Consider the following 21,294-nt stretch of genomic DNA (forward strand, 5'->3'; position numbering starts at 1 on the left):
GGAAATAACATAAAGGAATTCTTAATTTAGGCGGTGTGCACCTTTAATCCTTGCTGAATCTTTTTTTTCTCCTTTATTTTTATTTTTTTGTCTTTTTAACTGTAGCTATTTCCATCACACAGCTAACATACATGGGAACATGCTCTATGATAGCACTATAATTACTGCCAGTAGAAGAAGAGCAAGTACAAGAAGTCTGTAGACCCTTTGTCACTAACATTAGGTAAATGCTCACCTGTTTGTTTGTTTGTTTGTTTGTTTGTTTGTTTGTTTGTTTGTTTGTTTGTTTGTTTGTTTTACAACGTAGCCTATTCCCCAATGCTCAATAGCTTAGTGTAGTGATAATTAGCTCTTCTTTCTAGGCAATTTTGGTCTCCATTTTGAGAACAACCATAAAGGTCACTGTTGCTTTTTGCTTTAATGTCCCCCTGCTTTTGTTTTTATGACTTGAAGTTAATGGATTTGATGGTAATCTGCACAATACATCATAAGATCAAAGTCCATATGTATCCATTGCGTCATAGACAAACACGCACCCCAGCGACCTTGATGTGTCTCTTTCATTGTTGAATAGGATTGTCTCTGTTCAAACAAACCATAAAAAGTTGGTTACTTTTGATTCTGCCGAACACAAAAACCTATTGATTCAATGTGTTTCAGTTTAACAGGACATTTCTATAATTGTTTTTTTTCCTTTTGTGAATGCAACTTCATTAATACTAAAATGTATTTGATCAACTTTAAATTCTGTTCTGATTTGGAAAATCAGGATGGAGAGCCAAATGAGAAGAGCGGTCCTTCCTTCAATTTTTGTGGCCATAAGCAAAGCACTCAACCATGAATCTCACAGTGATGGCGCCCAACTGGCCTGCAGTAAAAGTCTGTAGCTGTAAAAGACAGTTTCAGTCCGGAGAGTGTTTATATTTTTCCCTTTCCCCATTCACTCATCTGGCTCGTAATTAATCGGCACCTGATTTAAGTCAATTATCGAGCAAGAATCAATCATTATCTGGGAGAAAGAACAAACAATGAACTGAAAAAATACACATTCAGATTCATTGTAAATAAAATAAAAAACAATTGTTAAATGAAGTCCTTCGTAGAAGCAGAATTTTATTCTGTTGGCAGTATAAATTTAATGGCTATATTTCATTGTCTGACATTTTTTCCTCAGGTGTGAAACAGAGTACACTTCTCTCTTTGAGCAGGTCAAGAAAGAGCCACACCCTGAGTGTCACTATGTCACATGAGCTCCTTCAGGGCAAAACAATCAATATCGCCACGCTGACAGCACTCCAGAGACAACGTAGTTTACTCTTTTTTCATGTTTGTATAGAGTGTGTGATTGTTCAGCATGGTTTACCAAGTCTACTTTGTTACATAACACTGCTAACATGAACATTTAATATGTTTGAATTCAATATATCTGTGCTTGTTAGCCCATGAAGATAATTAATTAACGTTAAATTGTTTAATTCTTCACTTTTTCTTACAGGTGATTACAATGCAATGCGAGACATAGTCTCATGTTGATGACCTGCTAGTTGAGAGCCAAATGTGTGCATCTAGTCTAATATAACTTAAACAGGTGTGCTGTGAGCACACTGCACAGTGATCTCAAAACACAATGGGTGTGCTCATTACTTGTGGTTTCAATGGGGAGGAAATGCATCCATTCATTGTTCTGACGTGGAACGCAGTATCTGGTTGCTATGACCAGAAATGAATTGTGGCAGCATGTGTGTTGATGGATAAGCTGTCTAACCAGATATGACATTTGTATTTCATAAATTTATAGGTTTTTACTTGAAAAAATCTATTTTTGTACAGAGAACCAAAACTTATCTTGTGTATAATAATATGAAAATGTGATAATCACAGTTTGACAAACAACCCCTGTTGTTTCAAAACCACTAAAAACCACTAAGCTTCATGTCCTTGAATTTCACAATTTCACAATTGGGACGTGAAACTTTTAGTATAGTCAAGCTGCTGTGGCAGTACAAAGGTTGTTTGCTTTTTCCTAAGGTTAAAGAGTACAGTGTAAATAAAATGTTCAACTGGCTTCATTTGAAAGACATTTATTCATTGTGTCAATATTAAGCTCTCTGTAATGGCAAGTGTGATTTACTGCATCATCGACATTTACATAAATACTTTCTTGTCCAACATTGTTAGTGTCTCTGTGAGATATCACATGCATTTCATTTTAAGGACATTTAGTTTTAGTAAAAGTAAAATAACACTGTAGCTGGGGGTCATTGCTCTCCTCAAATCTTCTCCTTGGATGAATTTAACGCTCTGAGGGCAAGTTTATTCATAAAGGACATTTCAGCAGCAAGGCAATTCAAAGAGAATAGAAAATAAAAACAAGCTTACATAGAATAAGATATAACATAAAATACAACATATAAAGTTACAGTACATTGTACATGTACATTTAATCACCTTATCTAATAAAGGGGAGCAGCAAACAGAAAAGTCTTCAGCCTTGTTTTAAAGAAATGAGAGTTGAACCCGACGTGGAGTTTTCTGGGAGTTTGTTCCAGATATATGGTTCATTAAAACTGAATGCTGATTCTCCGTGTTCAGTTGTGACTCTGGGGACAGTGGGCAGACCCATAACAGGTGACCTGAGAGGTCTGGATGGATTCACGGTGTAACAGAAGAGGGAAGAAGCATAGCAGAGCAGTGGGGAGGTGTGGCCACATGGCTCTCATGACAGGTAGGCAGGGAGGAGCTAGATTACCTGTGCAGAGCTGACAGTCAGTGCATAGTGAACACTGCACCTGTTGCACTTCCCAGGCTCTCCCTCTCTCTCTCTCTCTGTTTCTTTCTCCCTCTTCCTGTCCCTTTCTCTTCCCCTTCTTTTCTCCTTGACTGCTCTGAAAGAGGACGCTGACGGCCTCACCATGGATCCCAACGAGGCCAGCGGGGGTGAGAAGGAGAAGGAAAAAGAGAAGGAGAAAGTGATAAAGAGGAGGAACCGGCCCGTGTTCCTGCGTTACCTGGAGAGGAGAAAGACGGACACTATTGTGGCTGAGGACTCGGCCAAAGGGGACTTCAACCTGGGGACGCTGGTGAGGAGGAGTCAGTCTGACAAGACGGAGTACAGCGCTAAACTTAAAGGTACACCACCTAATGACCTCCCTGGGGGTCAAAACTATGGCGACAATCTAAACACACGTGAGCCAACACTCAGTGTGAAAAGTCTCTCAACTCTTTACTTTGCAAACTGGTTGATGACAAACTTAGGATAACTTTTGGACAAATTTGTCCATTAAATATTGTCTGTAAGAGCAGAATTTGTGGCTTAAGGGCAAACATTCATCACACTCATTCACAACAGAGGGATGTTTGTTTTCACAACTCGTTCAGAGAAACATTCAGATATACAGATGTAGACGGTACGAAAACACCTTCATGCATACATTTATTCAATTATCCCAGCTAACAACAGTGTCAGCGATGCCCATAGATTAGGCCCTGCTCTACTGCTCTGAATACTGGGCACCTGTTGTGTTACTATGTGTTGAGCAGGAGATACTCCCACAGGGATCCAGCCACATATGCAAACTGTGCTCCAAACTCAGGCACAGAGGAGTGGCTTTAAAAGTGTTCCAGACCAGCTGGTAAACAAGACCTAGACAGCAGTGACGTGTGAGGACGGATGTTCAGATTAATGTTCATTACCAAGTTTAATCGAACGAGCTACAAGTGATGGCGGACGATTGGTCCGACAGTTCGGTTTATTTTGAATATAACAAAACAATTTGCATTGATTGTAGTTAAGAATAAAAGAAAGGAGAATTAGTTGTGATAACAACAAATCGTTAATCCAGCTGTATGTTGCCTCATCACAACTACTGACCTAATCCTTTTCACTGACACACACATGTCCACATCTCAGGAAAAAAAAACTGGCTTCAACTGTCCTTAGAGTGCACTCAGTGACTGGGAATGCTGCACTTCAAGCAAAATGACTGACATCACTCTGTCAGCAGGGGGTTACTATTAAAGATTAGCATAAGTATGTTGGCTTTCCTGTGCCACTTGTTCCTGCGTTTCCTTTCCTGTGAACATTACACATCTCACGCCAAAATAGCTGGTGGCACCTTGTTTAAAATAGCATATAACCTACTTCTCACTTGGTGTTGCACTGATAAGATAGCTTTCACAAGCACACACACACTTGCCTTATCAGCATCTGCTCTGTTTACATGAAATGGAGACACTCTCTTCTCCTTTGCACTTTCTGTTTTCCTGACCAACCTGCATAATGGCAGGCAGGGTTGTCAAATAACATTGGGTTGTTTTTAGTAAACCAATCTCCCGCCCTGTTCGACTTTAGCCTCACAGCTGACAAGCTGCATTACATATTTACAGTGGTATTACCCTCGCAAATATTGACAGACTGATGACTTCACTGAAAGAGGAAACATGTGAGTTGCTGCTCGACAGCAATCTCATCTGCTTGTCAGACAGGTTGGGCAAGCCACGGAACCATGGAAACATGACATCACTATGTCTAATTATTTACAGTAACTAAATCTAATAGTTCTGACAATGATTAACCAGCGCAAAATTGACATGAAGAGACAGTACTAAACAAAATATTCATATGTATTTATCTGAAAATAATGCATGGAGCAGGTTACTTTGACGTGGGTTTGTAACCTATGAGGACTGAACTCTTTCTCACCTTGTGTGTGCGAGTGTGTGCGTCACCTTGAGACTTTTGGGGAATTATTTAGCTTGTTTGCCAAATAGACACAATGAATGTTAACATACAATTATTAATAATAATAATAATAATAATGATAATATATTAATAATATATTAATAAGAAAAATGTCCAACTTTATTTAAATTGATTATTTAAGTGAATAGTTTTTGTAGACAAAGTCAGGCTTTCTTCCATTTCAGCATATTATTCAAATATATTCTCGGTATTCTCGGTGATAAAAATCCCATTGTGCACTTTGCTGTGTGGCGAAGTCAGGTGTGTAATTTTTCTTGCTGGCTGATACGTGATACACCGTGCCTTGTATTCTGTTCAGGGGCCGTCTATTAGATTCCATTCAATGGGCTGAACAGTGAAAAGCCTGTATCCACTTTCATGGGAACTCCTGTGTCGGCAACCATACCTCACCAAACATAATGCTGGCAGAGCAGAAGTCAGCACAGATCTGCTGCTGAGTCTAGATAGGCTACAATACATTTTATATTTTATTTTATTGTGAATGTGTCGGTGCGGGGGAATTTTTTTCAAGGCCAGTTGTGACTGGTACAACTTTCACTGGAAATTCAAAGTGCTTTTAAGAGCATCTTTATGTCACTTTTCTTATTAAGACTTTGTCGAGTGGCAAGACTATGTTGGTGTCAAAGGTAGTAATGATCTATGAAAAGGGCTGAAAACCAGATTGAAAATAGAATATTATTCTGTCCAATGAGCCACTATGATTTCTCACCCCTAATCTGTTAAGTGGATCTTTCTCATGAGTGGAGGTTTTCAGTGTTTCCTGGGTCTCTTTTCACACTGAAAGCCCACATAGCCATATGACACCTCATGATACTGTTGAGACATGAATGTCATACTTATATTACACAACATTTCCAATAGTTTATAAGTTGATGCCAAACTTGGATATATATTTATCGGGGAATTATTCCAAATTTTCATTAGATTTATACAACAGATGACCTTGACTATATCTTGAAGTCTTATCAGTTAATAATTAAGTTAATAATTAACTTTCGGAGGAAAAATTGTATGACTTCACCGTTCAGTTGAATGTGTGTGCTGTGTACACTGAGTTTACTACAGACAAAGAAGCTACATACTGAAGAAAGCTGTGATTTAGAAAAAAAATATAATTTCAGGTTCTTAATTGTCTGCAATCTTTCAGTGGAGATGAAAATGGAGAGGAGAGTATAGCAGCTTCTACTGATTAACTGTACAATACGCATTTAAATCAGATATTAAAAGGAAATCTGTATCAAGATACAAAAACATATTCTTTCAAATGACTATTACCTTTGAGAAATTCTTAATGCTCAGTTTTTGTTAAGATTTTCAGAGAGGGGATTATTCAACTCTGCAGGTGAATTCATGTGTCTCAAGGCAAAAAAATACAAATGTAACATGTCACTGTATGCAGTGTTGCAAGCAGAATGTGATCAGATCTCTGCCGGAGTCAACGCAACGTGAACGCAATCCGCACAGTGTGGCATTCATGAGAAAGTACTGCCCACTGGCCAGAGACACATGAGCCATTCTACTCAGCTTCAGCCACTAGTTACTGTACCGTTTCCCCACAGCAACACATCTATGGCATTTAAAAAAAAAAAAAAGAATTTATGAAATGATAAGGAAACAAAGGGGCATAAAAGAATGTCCCTAGACCGGACCTACTTGTTCTTCTTTACGGTGCAACTTCCTCACTTTCTGGTCTGCTTTGCTTGTCGTGTGAGATCTGCACCAAACCCAGAATCACACTTATGAGAGCACATACAAGGTGTGAATACAAAGCATGTGACTGGACTAATCATTACCCAGACAGCTAATAAACCATAGGAATTATTTTGCAAACAGTGTATAAATATACTGTACAGGTCTTGGTTTATTATGTACACTCAGTTGAACCTCTTCTGTCAAATCGTATGCTTTATATGTGCATATGAGTAGTAAATGTGGTTGTATGTGTGCATGCTTGACTGTGTGTATCAGTGTGTGTGTGTCCTTGAATATATGTATGTGTGTCTTCATCATTGTCTGCCACTTCCCACTGCACACCCTGAGCAGATGGAATGCCTGAGCACGACGGAGCATTACATCAGCGGCACGATTAGTTCTGTAACCTGACACGAGCCTTGCAGCCCTCCCCCCCCCGAGAAGGAAGTGGTGTGTGCCGTCGATTAGGCAGCAAGGAAGCATCCCTCTTCCCCTGAACAGAGACTCCTGCCTGCAATGCAAAGCACATCGCAGCCACACACTGATTAGACAGCAGGGCCATATAAAAAAAAAGAGGAGTGAGCCTGACTGGCATGTTAAGTGAGGCCTTTTGGCGCTGGAGTCAAAATAATTATATCACCGTGAAATACTGATGGGTGCTCAGGCGACAAGCCGATGTTTGAGAATAAATGTAGGTTTTTTCCAAGCATGCACAGCCCACAGGGGGAGGGTGTTTACCAGCATTTTAGATAATGCACACAGATGGCTTGAAATGTTGGCAAACACATAGTTATGGGGGGGAATTTGCAGATTTACAGCAGCATGTAGGTTTATGCTCATAATATCATCAATTTTCTTTGTCCTCAATCAACCCGTATGACTCATTGGGCCATATGCTGTCATAGTACACAAAAATGTGACTGGCCAGCCACGAAACACCTGATTATTTGATACAAATCCTATAACGTCATCTTTTCTCAGAGAAAATGACACCACACGACCTGTCCACACCCCCCTCTCCAGCACTGGACCCGGAGGAGGTCCGTTTCAGGAAGATGAACCGAAGGGCAAAGGTCATTCAGGAGCTCGTGCAGACTGAGAAGGACTTCCTCACAGACCTGGAGCTGTGCATTAGAGAGGTGGTCCAGCCTCTACGGAATCTGCAGGTAAATGCTATTCAGGACCTCCCAATAAAATCTTGGAGGCTGAATGTGGTATTAACTCCACAAACGTCGACACATACTACGATTGTATGTGTGTGTTTTAATGGGTATATTTTTCCTGAGATAAAATTTGTATTTATAAAGTTCAGTGTTAATATTCAACTGGCTGCCTGTGGAAAAAAGTTGATGTTCAACAGTGTCACTTGCCTATTTGGTAAATCTTGACCCACTTTACAATATAATCCTTATTTCAAACATTAACCCCAAGCATAACAGTAACTGATTCACACACTACATTTTGTTTTTTACAACAAATGATCTAACCTGCTTAGTGTTTTGAAATTAAGCACGTTTTACAGGACTGATTTACTGTAGCTGTTCCAGATTTTTTATCTCTGAACCACAGAAAAAAGGTTAGTCTGATCTGATCTGATCAGAAAGAAAGATTCTAAACTGTCATAGTATTCACGTTTTTTTTCTGCAACTGAAAATATGTTGAGATAAAGTTTGAGCCGCAAACATTTTTAAATGATTGGTTATGGAATCGTATTCCTTTGCCAAAACTAGATAAATAGCATGAATATCTAAAGCTAGCAGCAGCTATTTTACCTCCAACCCCCTTTGCATAAACAAACAAGGGCACGTACAATTACTGTGGCATGCTCCTCTTTCTCAAGCTCTGTTGTCCAAATAAAAAAATAAAAAAAGTAATGTTCACCTGACATTGGAGATCCCTTCATTTTGAGCGGACTTTAGTGTTTGACAGTTGTATAGTGTGCTCGTCGCTGGAGACTCATTTAATGTAAACTTAATTATCTATATGACCCTTAGAGTCTTTGGTTGTTTCTTCTCCTTCCTGTTTTGCTTTTCCAGAGCATCATGATATATGATATAATCACCCCTTTATTGAACATTTGTGTGAAGAATGTGATCATATTTGCTGTTGATAACACAGCAGCTTTTGTCCATAGAGACAAACATGAAATACAAACATTATGTGCCTTAGGAATCAGCACTGGAATATTCAAATAAAGGTGAATTAATATAAATGTCAGCTTATATATGAGGTTATTTTGGTTTATATTATGATTTTGGTTTAATTTGCATGAAATATTTTATTTCCTTGTCCTCCATCAGATTGTGGATGTAGACAGGTTGTTCACCAACACAGAGACAGTGTGTGAAGTATCTGCAGCACTCCTTAACAGACTGCATGAGGCCATCGCTGAGCCTGATCCAGAGGCAGTTGTCATAGGTAATACCTGATTTGAACTTTTACTGCACTGGTTATTTTAGACAAAGTTCTCATGTCCTTTTTTTTATTTGAAGGAGAAATATTCATCCAGGCGAAGGGAGCTTTAGAAGATGTATTTAAGATTTACTGTTACCATCACGATGATGCCAACATGTCACTCAAATCCTATGTGAAAGTGGAAGAAATAAAGCAACATTTCAACACATGTATATTAGCTCTAAAGTAAGTCAAGTCTGTTTCTCAAATATCTTTTCTCATATTCTTATCTCACTATAAGTTTCCTGATATTGTTAACGTTGTGTTTTATTTTATTGATGATTGTGCTTCTATGTCTTTGTAATTACAGGAAAATCTACGACCTAGAGTGAGTACCCTTTAATGAGAGATTGGTATTCAGAACATACTGAATCCTACATTAGATATATTGTAATATATAGATCTTGATTATTGTGTTGAATTAACAGTTTTGGTTATGTTTTTGGTGTCATGCATTGTCAATTCCTGTATAATACATTTATTCCCACAGAGGGAAACCTAACTTGCTGGACATGGGTTCACTGCTCATCAAACCGGTCCAGAGGATCATGAAGTACCCTTTGCTGCTCGGCGAGCTGTGGCATGCCACACCTGAAGACCACCCTGACTATCACCCGCTGCAGGAGGCGTTCACTGCAGCCAAGATCATCAATGTTAACATCAACGAGTTCAAGAGACGCAAAGATATAGGTGATATTTCATTTAGAGTGACACACACAGAGGTGTTTTATCATTGATGTCTATTTATTTAGCAAATTGGTGATTTTGCTGACTCATGTGACAACAAAGCTGGTTCTTTGTAGATTATCTTCCATTTCAATTTTGGTTTCTTTTCATTCTCAGTTATGAAGTACAAGAGGTTGGAGGATGAAGGCACACTGAGGGGAAAACTAAACAAGTTCAACATCCACTCTATCCGGAAGAAAGGTGACAGGTTTGCCGGCTATCTCAAGATCCTCACTGGAGTTGAACCACAGGTAAGACACGATGGCCAAAAAAGAGTTTTAGAGTTACCTACTCACTCTCACGGATATCAAAATGAGTACATGGAATAAAAGTTAAAAGTGGAATAAAAGGCTTGTTGACATAACAGTTTAATTACAGTTAAGTTTTCTGGCCTAAAGTACAATATTGATATACAAATTGTTGCTTTTATGCAGTTGTTACTAGCACAAGGGAGATGCATCTTTGGTATTTAGCTACTATTTTAGCATGTTTAAACTCTTTTGTCTGCAGGTGAGAGATGAAATATTTGATAAAGAGGAGAAGTTGTTCAGAAGTCTGGAGAAGGCTGTGAGGCAGCTGGTCAAGAATGTTCAATGGTACCTGCAGCACACTCAGGTAGGTACATATAGTATTAATGTGTCCTGCTGCAAAGTTTGTGTGTTTGAATGGTTTGGAATATTAATGTTAACTTTCTCTGACTTTTTTGCTTGATGTCTGCTCAGGAGATGGTGTCTGTAGCTGTTCAGAATGTCCAGGACATGGAGGACATCATCAAGGATCCAAACGGCTCTTCAGACATTAATGGAAATGACCCCTATAAGCACTATGTAAGATATGGCTGTTTTCCTATCACAACAACAACAACGATTTTATTAGTTTTATTCAGGGCTTAGTTTACTTTAAAACTTGTCTCTCCCCTCTCTGAATCGTCTATATGTGTGTCTGTCCTTGCTTTGCCTCCTGTTCCCACATGACCTCCCATTCACCCTCCAACTGTGAGTCATCTGTCACTTTGCCCACATTTACCTGTCTTCTGTCCTTTATATTAATCCTCTTCTTCTGTGCCTCTAACCTTCCTACTAGGTCACTCAGTAACTCTGCCACCTTTTCTTTCCTGCCCTCTTCTCTCTGTGGATCGCAATGCTGACAATTCTGAGATAACTATACCTTTGAATAAGATTTGTTTTGTTGCACAGCCTCAAACCAAAGTCTGTAATAAGCTTTACAAAATAAGTATAGATACAAAGGCATTGGTGTTCTATGAAGAAAATCAGCACACTTATTTTGTACGAAAGAGGATCCATTGTGTCTCCTATAATGAAAACATGACTGCTGTAACTGATAGATGCTTTCAGTAAACAGAACATTTTAAAATGTTCTTTTTACTTTATGTTTAGCACTACCCATTACATGCTCCACACCATGATAGACCGAGTCTGTAATGTCTGCTTAAGTATTACTGTAAGCTGAAAAACATCACTACATCTTGTTTGTCTGCATGCAAATCAAGCTGTAGCAGCTCTTGTTAATGGCAAGGCGTACTTTTCTGTCTCCCTTTGGAGAAAATTATTGTCAATTAGAGCCATGCAGCATTGTGAAAACCAACCATTTATATATAACATTCATATAAAAACGCACAGAAGTACGGTTAAAGTACCTGTTTACATGTACAGAGAATATTTAATGGAAATTGTGGAAAACTCTACTCATCTTTTGCCTGCCTCATTTTCTTCTTGCTGCAGAAAGACAGTATGGAGCGCTTGGTCCTCGCCCCCCTCTCCTCCCTGCAGGGCATGTTCACAGCCCCACAGAAGCTCATCCAGAAGCGTTATGACAAACTGCTGGATTACTGCAGCCGCCTGGAGCGCTCTTCTTCTTTTTCATCCTCTTCCACGACGTCCACCACTTCTTCCTCCCCTTCACTGGTGTCAGACCCGCCTGGTCCCGCTAGGAGAGACTATGAAGCTATCAATGCCTTGCTAGTGGAGGAGTTACAGAAGTTCAACATGGCCGCCTATACTATCCTGACCAACTGTGTGGTGTATCTAGTGGCCCTACTCCGAGGGCTGATGGATAACATACTACTCCGTTCCCCACCCATACAACAGCTACCAGTGAGGATCCAACACATAAATTAAACTCTTTCATTTTCTGTCTGTTAAATATTGAAACTAACTGTTTTGTTCGCTCTTTCAGGCTCCATTGTCAAACATTGCTGAAGTGCAGAACAGCATCATGGATGAGCTGAACAATCTGACCTTTGTCAAGGACAATGCACAGAAGTTGATGGAGCGAAAAGTCAGCTTTGAGAGACAACGAGACAAGAAAATAGCAGTAAGAAAGTGGAAATAATCTAGAAAACACATTACAGTCTACAATCTGTCCTAGTTAGATCTCTGGTTTATTCTTTAAGTTTCTGTAAACTCCTCACTGACTCCATTTTGAAACAAATGTCACACACATTCCTGTCTTTCCAAATTTGTTGAACCGATTCCAAGCCATAAATGAGCAGCTATAAGTCTTATCAACGGCAGACACAGAGCACAGCTCCTTGCTGTGATTAACTGGGGCATTTGGAAACCCAAAGCTCCACCAGGTATCAATCCCCTGAAACTTATTTATCTCTATGTATGTAGGTGTAGACACATTTGCATATACACCAGTGCATATATGAAAGTGTGCTTGTGCTCGGACATTTGAGTGGATCTATTTTCCCGACCGCCAGGAGCTTTTTACCTTCCGCCCTCCTTAGAATAATCTCAGTCAATGATTACCAATAATGTGCCTAACTGTGCCCACACACCAGACCCACTTCAAATAATTACTACCCTTTGTGTCCTCCAGATGCCAGAGGTGCAGCATCAAACTGAGGAACAGCGAGTCTGGCTGCTGGCAGAATACCCAGTGAGCCGTCTCTACCAGCTGAAGAGGAAGTGTAACGGCTGCCAGGAGCAGGACCTCAGTCTGCTGGAGGGAGAGCTGGTAGGCCTGCTGGAGGGCACGGACCCATTAGGCAGCAGTAGCCGCTGGCTCGTTCACACTGGAGGCAAGTGTGTGCATGTGTGTGCGTGAGTACGGACAAAGACCCCTGGGGTAGCGGTAGCTCTTTGTGCATTCTGTTAGTAAGACGCACAAGGTGAATGAAGTTATCACAGCAGATCATCTGCAGGTATACGGTTGGTATAGGTCTCCTGTAACACACATTCCTCTGTGAATATACCTGCATCCTTTGTTTGACTGAGGCTGTGTAGACACACCAAACTTTACTTTCTGACACTGACAAGTCAGCACACAGGAATTAGTCCCAGGTGCTTCTGTGATGTCACGGTTGCTGGTACCTCTTTGCCTGCCTCTGGAGATGGTTGCCTCTCAACAAGGCCAATTCCACAGCTTGTCTCTATCTCCCCTCTACGTCTTGCACTTGAGATCCCGACGTCTTGTTTGGAACAAACCGTAGCGTGTTGTAAGCAGTGTTGCCTAGAGTACAAAGCCTCTCCCTATGGGTATTGGGAAACAAGGATGGAGAGATGACGCTTGCACGCCTCTCTGTATTCGGCAATAACAAGTTCTTTTTTATGCGCTCTAGAGAAAAAAAAACTGGTGCATGTTTCTTGGTACGAAGTACAGTCTTCACAGACTTGTCTTTTCCTCTGGGATTAGAAGCATTCCCAGGAAGTTGTTGTTCATCCTTCTGTTGATATCAACACTATGAATATGCTTGCTACATTTACACATTCCTTAGTTCACTCATTGGATGTAAGATTGTGCAAGCAAATGCAAATTCTTACAGCCTTAATGTCAGACATGCAGTCCCATATTGATTAAACACATGATGAAACTTGTTTATTTTTATGAAGCTGTTTTTTGATTTACAAAGGAAAATGTCTTATGAAGTGCATTTTGCCCTGTATTTACCTTGCTGTTAGACAATTAAAGGGTCAGTTCACCCAAATTACAAAATGGAGGAACTATTTTTTTTGTGATCAGTCTCTAAGCTTTGTCTCCATCCTATTACAATTACATAAAAAACCTCCCTGGGTGATCATAATAATCAAAACTCAGTTCTACCGAAGATCTAGTTTTTACAAAAATGGTTGACAGTATTATCGAGATGCTGTGTTGATTTTTCAGTGTTTAATGTGTCTGATAAGGAATATCTAAGAGATACATATCTCAAAACCTGGACTAATTTAATCTATCTGCATTGCTAGATAACACCAGAGGAAAGAGAGAATTTATTTGTCGCAATTTGACTGAACTAACCCTTATAAAATGAACTCAGAGAGGTCAGGCATCCTGACAAGCTGCCCCTTTGTGTCACTGTTAGGTACACAGGGCTATGTCTACTCCACCTTCCTGAAGCAGTACAACCCTCTGAGGGACTCCCAGCGGGGAGGCCAGATGGCAAAAGAGCAGCAACAGCAACAGCCGCCTGCCATGGTGGACGAGGACTTTGATGACCTTAGCCTGTTTGTGTCAGGCAGTGGCAGCAGCAGCCTGCGCAGCTTCAACCTCAACACCACTGACAGCGGCTCAACCCTCTCTGGACTGCAGGGGGAGCCAGAGAGCCTCGATGATCTGGAGGAAAACGTGGACACAGATGCTCAGCAGGTGTGTGTTGAGGCCTTTGTGTATTTTTCTGAACTGTTCTTGCACCACATGGATGCCATTTTAAGCTACTACTTAGGACATGAGGGACAGGTTAAACATATTTGATCAGCTTCGGTTGTCAACTTGAAAATAGTCAAAGTCCAGAAGATTAAGTTCCTTGCAAGGGTTTGCAAAATCAACAGTTGCAGAAAGACTACAAGCCTCACTCAAGCATGCTCATGTGCATATATTTGAAGCACTTTGAAATGTATCAGGAATCCAAAAAATAGGGGACAAAACTGAAACACATCAAACCACACACTGCATAAACCTCATAATTACAATAACATAACGGCTCAGCAGGCCATGTAAGTTAAACTGGCCATAAGGGCCTCCTCACATATGAGAGTCCACCTGTTAATCTGAGAGGTGTTATTAATAAGGACCAGTAACATAAAGTGCTTTGGCTGCACACTGTGTCTGTTTAGCTTGCAGTGAAATTAAATGGGGTGAATAACATGAAATGATGACTGTGTGCTGTCACTCTGGCTATAAAGGCTTTGTCCTCCTAGCGTTCATGTCTTCATCTGCTATGACTACGATCTTCATCATAACATTATCCAGTTATTTGTCTTAGAACATGAGTTTGATAAGGCTCAGTAGATCGTAAACTAGAATTAAGACTGGTGGTAACATTCTGTCCATATGGAAAGCTGATAAACAGTGCCACCTTCTGGATTTATAAGACGATACACTTAAATTGTATTTGATGTCAGTGCAAATTAAGAATGTCTATTTACAAAAAAGAACACTTACTACAACAGCTTTCACATTTTTCAAACTGTACAATTTGATTTGCCCCTGTTTACATCTGATTTTCGTCTCTTTCCACAGTTTTATGCCGTCTATGCATTTCAAGCACGCTGTGACCAGGAGTTGACCTTGCAGGAGTACCAGCATGTCCGCATCCTTCAGTTCTGTGACCTGGGAGGCAATAAGGATTGGTGGTTAGCTGAGGCCAACGGACAGAAGGGATACGTCCCTGCCAACTACCTCGGCAGGATGTCCTACGCATAAATAGAGGCACTGTTTTCATCCGTATCACAATAAGAAAAGCAAACCAACTTGTAGCATTTTTAAACAAACTCACGTACACTTTCATACATAATTGTAATAGTCCTGACGGTAAAACATGTGACATTTCTGCATTGTGGAAGTCAAGATTGCACAAAGTATCACTAGATCTTATATGTCTCATACCAAAAGTGTTGAAACTGCTTTGCCTTCAGAAGATCATAACAAGAGAGCTCACCAATGGGATTTAACCAGTAATCTGTAATTAACACAAACAATGGAAGGAAAATACAGGGCACTGTGCCGAGCACTTTTTTTACTTCAGTGTTGGTGAGTTTATATTGATAATGAAGAGATTTATAAATGAAGTTAATTTTGTATGTGAACTGATTCATACATGAAGAATGTATATTTAATGTGAAATGAAGAAATCTATGATGTCAACATTTATATTTTAACAATTACGTAATGAATAAACGTGATCCGTTCTCCATTTGTCCTGCAGAATATAATGATGAAGTCATTGCTAGTGACAGTTTATAAGAAGAGATTTAATGGTTGTTGATGAAAAGTGACACTTTTTCAACGGTTAGACTTGTTAGGACAGAACGAGTTACACAGTCCAGCAGCATTTATACAAAGCAAGATTCAAGTATTTGACTGGATGGTTTTACTCATGTACGGTTACTCTTTTAACACAAACACAATGCTCTGGCACTACTTCCACGTATATTTTTCTACTCCCTCACACTTCCTCCCCCTCGTTGTTTCCCTCTACTCATTTCTTCAGCTTTTTCTGCGCTGCTTTCTTCTTCACCAGTTGCAACCGTTTCATGGCGTTGAGCTGGGACTCCTGGGACGTTGGTGCTTTGTCTCCCAGAGCAGCCTTTGACCCATTCCCATTGTTCCCGTTACCTCCTCCGTTATTGCCTCCATTCCCTCCTCCACTTGAGCCGCTCGGGGAGCCGGCCCCTGATGCAGCGGGCCCTTTGCTTTGGTTTTCACCGCTCGATGAACGGTTCAGAGGCTGCTTACCCAGAGTCAGTGGTGGAGGAGGTTTTAGAGGCACCTGGCTAGAGCCGTTTCCGTTGCTGCTCCCGGGTATCTTTGCACTCCCAAGTCCTGACTTGGCTCCTGCAAGCCCAGACAGCCCGACAGGTTTTTGGCCAGAGGGAGCTGTCAAGGTCTTGTGACTCCCACTCGGGCCTGAGGAACCTAGTTTGGAGCTGGCAGCTAGAGCTGGGCTCGTCTTGGCGCCGAATGCAGCCCAGCCTGTAAGGCCGCTGGCTGAGGAGTTGGTGTTGCTGCTGGGGGGATTGGCTGATGTTGTGGATGCCTGAAATTATAAATAGATACCACAATTATCACAGTGCAACACAAGTTTAACAGAGCCTAAAATGTCATAGTTATATTTCAATAATAAGTTTTAAAGTTTTGAGATTGAGGTTTTGAACCCATTCCCTATGGAGAAATGATACTGCATACTATGCAACTCCAACACTGCCTTGGCAACAGCTGTCAGTGATCTAAAGTCTACTTTCTGCTTAGTTTCCTCAGCAGGGATTTATGTAGACTTCCTTTTAGAGCCGTTTGCACAAATGTCAAAGTGTCTTTGGGCAAGATACTGAACCCGACATGGCTCCCGAAGGCTGTGACCATTAGCTTACATCCTGATGAGCAGTTTTGCACCTTGTATGGCAGCCTCTGACATCGTGCGTGAGCATTTTGAGTGATTGGAAGACTAGAGAGTCCATTTACTAGCAACCAGTAACAACTGAAGGCATACTGAAAAAGGATTCAGGGATACTGAAAAAGGATTCAGTATCCCTTCAGGAAGCACATATTATCGTGGATCAAAAAAGGCAGCATACAGCCATAAAACAAACCTTCAATTCTGTTCTTTTGAAGGCTTGGAATGTGCTGGTCGTGTCAGGCTTGGTTTTAAGCTCTGTCTTTTTCACCAGTGTGTCTTTGACAACAGGCGCTGATGATGCAGAAGCAGGTGATGGCTTCTGTGGAGGTTTCTGGGCCTTGTGGACAAACAAATATAGTTAGTTTTAGACAGAAGCAATACCAATACTGAAACTACTAACATGACTATACACTGATTAGTCACATAATCCATGATGATGCACTGAAAGATACATACAAAGACTGGTTATAATTTGTTTTCCTCACCATACGTTTCATTTGCCTGGTGCAACGGGCACAATACCATACAAGCCGTGGATCGTTCACTTCTTTGTCTGTCACTTGGGGCTTGTGACAATCCTGGTGGTACAGATTATGGCACTCCTGGCACTCAACCAACTGGTTTCCCATGGTCACTGTCATTTGTCTTAGGAAATGGAAAAGCATATTGTAGGTTAGTACCAAAGTTTACCTTTCTATCTCAAAGATTGAGTAGAACTCATATCAATTATTAGATTTGAATGAATACCAACATCTGGAAGCTCACAAATTAGAGAAAAACTACATTTAATTTATTTGCTAATAATTAAGATGTACCTGCAAACCACGCAAGCCAGGCCCATTTCCATGGCAAAGTCATCAGCATTGGTCTCATCGTAATCGTTTATGTTTGGCAGAAGGTCTTTGCTCGTCTGAACGGTGATTGGAGAAGAGCGATTCTCCGGTTTCTCCAAACGAGGCTTTTTGGGAGGTTCCACCTCAACCAATTCAACCCTGACCTGTTTGTCAGTAAGACAGAAAGAGTTCCGTTTGGACAATGCATGTTGACATCAATGCCATGAGTAACAACATTGTCAATTTATATCCATCTTATTGATTATTGTACTCTCTCACTAACTGTATGGATCTGTTTAATCTTTCTTGCCTAAGAGTGCAGCTCTGCAATAGGTAGTAAGTCTAAAAGAAACCTAAAAATCAAAAATCAAAAAAATAAAATAATAATAATTTTCTCCTTGTTCTAAATTGACAGAAATATACATGTAGACAATTGAACATGTGTTCACAGGCAGTAAAGCAAGACTGGAACAAAGTTGTAAAAAGAAATGCAAAACAATGTTCAATGTAGCCTCAAAAACACAAAAATATTTGTATGTTGTTTTTTGGTTTATTTCTGAGAATGTATTTATTCCGTACCTTCTCTGCAGGTCTTTTCTCTGGCTCTTTCTTGCTTTTTTCCGAGCTGGATTTGCTGCTGCTACTGCTGCTGCTGCTGGAGGATGAGGAACTTGAGGAGGACTTGGAGTCCTGTTTACTTAAGCTCAGTTTTGACACAGATCCCTTGGACACCTCTATATCCTGAGGATAAACAATGATAAGACAGAGTATTTGGCATTCAGTTGTTTAAATTAAATACCTAAAATTGACAGAGAAATGAACAATAATAATTATAAAAACCTGATGAATTCCTTACTTTTTGTAACGAACGGTAAGACGAGTCACTTCCTCTTGAAAGGGACTCATCTAGTAAAGCTTTGAGTTTCTCAGCAGAGTCTTTACTCTTGGAGTGTAGGTAACTCAGTCCCTTTAGGAAGATTGGATCCAGCTCCAGACTGACAGGTCCAGCCATGGCTCAACACTGGGGATCATAAAAAAAAAAAAAAAATTCAGCTCTTTAAGCTTCAGTACAAATTTATCAAATAACATTGCTAAGGAACACAAGTTATGTTAAACAAATTTTTTTTAAATATAAAAAGACAAAACAGTAGTGTTAACTTGGATTGACATTAGTCTTTGCTAAGAGCTTCGGGATTAAATACAGACATAGTACAGTAAAATAGTAGATCGATTCCAAGAACAAAATATCTATTCAATCATTGCAAGGGCTTAAATCTCTACAGATCTTTGCTAGAGGTAATACAACACTGTACCACGGTTTTAAACTAAATGTGTTTTTCATCTACAGCCTCCTAACTGGAATCATCTGCTTTTTCAGGTTCATTCTCACATTCAGCTATATTAATTATAATTCTACTATAATAATTGCTGCTGTTATTATAAGCAGTCTTAATTTTTTCCTTCGTTACTCTGCTTACTACTCCTATTATATGAATAATTTATGTCATATACATTGAATGTGTATCTCTATTATGCTGTTCATTCTGTACACATGACATCTATTGCATTCTGTCCATCCTGGGAGAAGGATCCCTCCTCTGTCGCTCTCCTGTAGGTTTCTTCCTTTTTCTCCCTGTTAAAGGGGTTTTTTAGGGGAGTTTTTCCTGTGCCGATGTGAGGGAAGGACAGAGGATGTCGCATGTGTACAGATTGTAAAGCCCTCTGAGGCAAATTTGTAATTTGTGATTCTGGGCTATACAAAATAAACTGAATTGAATTGAATTAGATTTAACTATTAACATCAAAAACAAACACCTTCTATCCACATTTAATATTTAAAATGATTAAAATAGTTCTGTTAATAATTTCAGTTTTTCCTTCATCTCATCCTAGTCCCACCCATTTCGTGTATCATATGCAATCAATGTTTTAACACTTTTGCACTTTTAGACATAATCATAAATGATGAAGATGCGATTATACAAAGTGAAGTCAGAGGAGAGGAGGGCAGAAATAACCCAACCCCGCTCAACCAAACAATACAGATCGATCAGTATCGTTCAGGTGTTCAGTCTGATGCTTAATCTATAACTGTGTGCTGAACAGGGTGGTCGGAACTAAACTTCGCCACTGTGACATCCATACCATCCTATACCATAACAAGGACCTCATTGGTTGCTCTGTGACGCTGTAAGGACGAACCAGACACAGAGCACCATGGCCACAGTAGCTAAAGTTACCTTTCCTGTCATCTTTCAGTTATAAAACCAGTTACATTTTTCAGTTTGATTACGTTACCTCACAGTCTGCTGCTTATCAAACCAGCTGGTTTCGTTTTAACGTTAAGGGTTGAACACTTCCTAGATGAGAAGCCGGGGAACAGCCTTCGCATGGATGTGTGTTACCTGTATAAAGCCTCCGTCGTATCCCCGTGCAACCGTTAAATATGTCCGGAGTCTAGTCGCTCGGAACCTTGGGTAAAAAATATACCATAAATATACACTCTGTTTAATTTAATATTTAATTTGATATATTACCTATGTTTTAAAGTAATTTAAATGTACGTTTATAATTTGCCATCAGTATTGATTTGTACGTGTCGCTATCAGACAGCAGGTGGCGCTGTGGAGCTCGTTTAGCTTTAACACAAGGAAAGAAGAAGAAGCTTGGAACAGGAAGCGTGTACCACAACAACGTGCTTTTAGTCAAATTACCGGTGTGTATATCTGCATTACTGAAGCTGTTGTAAGTATCTATTAATATCCTTCCATGAGCCGGATCTTACTTTGTGTTTCAGCTCACTTGTTACATGAAAAGACACATGAAAACACATTTCCATTTTTTCTCCACAGTACTATTGAAGATGAAGCCCACTGAGGTAAAGCAACAGCATCCCTCTCTCTTTCTAGAGGTTTGTTCCCACAATGATGAGCCTCGTCTTCCTCTGCACACCTCCATCGCCCTGTTTCTCCTCTCCTACTGCGAGTGCAAGTCCTTCAAAGTTTCCCTTGTCTTCACCAAACATGCCAGCTCCCAGTCACTGGGGAGTCACCTGCCAGAGGGTTTGGAAGTGTCTGATATTCAGTTGGAGGATCTGCCCCAGTTGGTGAGGGGCTGCCGTCTCCCTGCTGTTTTGGATGATACTGGGATGCTCTGCAGGGCAGGGCTGGCGGTGGTGCTGAGGCATATCATCAACAAGACCCTGGAGGCTGACCCTTCTAGAAATGATGTGATTGCACTACTGGGATTCAAGAAGACCTGTTTGAAGGCCTGTGCTGAGGTTAGTGGCAAGCACGGACACACATAATCAATCAGTCATGGTGGGGGTTTCTAGCACAACTTCACCTACTTGTGATGCAGATGGCACCTTTAAAAAGTTTAAACTTCAGCACTGCTTTACAGTTTATTGGGAGACCTGGGCATTTTTGCACCTGGCATTTATGAAATCGCAGGAGATTTGACCCTTTGAC

At 40.3% G+C, this 21,294-nt stretch overlaps 3 protein-coding genes across 5 annotated transcripts in view; 2 read left to right on the forward strand and 1 right to left on the reverse strand.

Annotated features, from left to right (window-relative positions):
• Positions 1-2,676: 2,676 nt before the first annotated feature.
• arhgef38 (Rho guanine nucleotide exchange factor (GEF) 38) lies at positions 2,677-15,807 on the forward strand. 2 transcript variants are annotated; one of them, XM_054603825.1, is made up of 14 exons: positions 2,691-3,129; positions 7,436-7,620; positions 8,755-8,872; positions 8,947-9,094; positions 9,219-9,236; positions 9,399-9,598; positions 9,752-9,885; positions 10,145-10,249; positions 10,357-10,461; positions 11,377-11,748; positions 11,831-11,968; positions 12,479-12,680; positions 13,962-14,245; positions 15,119-15,807. In XM_054603825.1, exons 1-14 carry the CDS (start codon positions 2,913-2,915, stop codon positions 15,299-15,301), a joined length of 2,409 nt encoding a protein of 802 aa, XP_054459800.1. In that variant the 5' UTR covers positions 2,691-2,912; the 3' UTR covers positions 15,302-15,807. The 2 variants fall into 2 exon arrangements, with proteins under 2 accessions (XP_054459801.1, XP_054459800.1); XM_054603826.1 differs by lacking the exons at positions 9,219-9,236; positions 9,399-9,598; positions 9,752-9,885; ... (5 more) ...; positions 13,962-14,245; positions 15,119-15,807 and having other exon boundaries at positions 2,677-3,129; positions 8,947-9,098.
• A 21-nt stretch (positions 15,808-15,828) lies between these two features.
• Positions 15,829-20,210, reverse strand: ints12 (integrator complex subunit 12). The gene is made up of 7 exons (XM_054603829.1): positions 20,123-20,210; positions 18,681-18,845; positions 18,404-18,565; positions 17,807-17,988; positions 17,477-17,636; positions 17,185-17,328; positions 15,829-16,634 (listed from the first exon to the last, which is right to left on the reverse strand). Exons 2-7 carry the CDS (start codon positions 18,834-18,836, stop codon positions 16,077-16,079), a joined length of 1,362 nt encoding a protein of 453 aa, XP_054459804.1. The 5' UTR covers positions 18,837-18,845; positions 20,123-20,210; the 3' UTR covers positions 15,829-16,076.
• gstcd (glutathione S-transferase, C-terminal domain containing) overlaps positions 20,123-21,294 on the forward strand; it is a 49,498-nt gene continuing 48,326 nt past the window's right edge. The window contains exons 1-3 of one of the 2 annotated variants that reach the window (XM_054603827.1): positions 20,123-20,301; positions 20,434-20,540; positions 20,677-21,104. In XM_054603827.1, coding sequence (XP_054459802.1) covers positions 20,189-20,301; positions 20,434-20,540; positions 20,677-21,104 — 648 coding nt within the window. In that variant the 5' untranslated portion in view covers positions 20,123-20,188. Of the gene's footprint in view, positions 20,302-20,403; positions 20,570-20,676; positions 21,105-21,294 lie in introns of those variants that run through there. The other variant, XM_054603828.1, reaches the window with a different exon arrangement.

This window comes from Anoplopoma fimbria, chromosome 9, assembly GCF_027596085.1.
Source record: "Anoplopoma fimbria isolate UVic2021 breed Golden Eagle Sablefish chromosome 9, Afim_UVic_2022, whole genome shotgun sequence".
Taxonomy (NCBI): Eukaryota; Metazoa; Chordata; class Actinopteri; order Perciformes; family Anoplopomatidae; genus Anoplopoma; species Anoplopoma fimbria.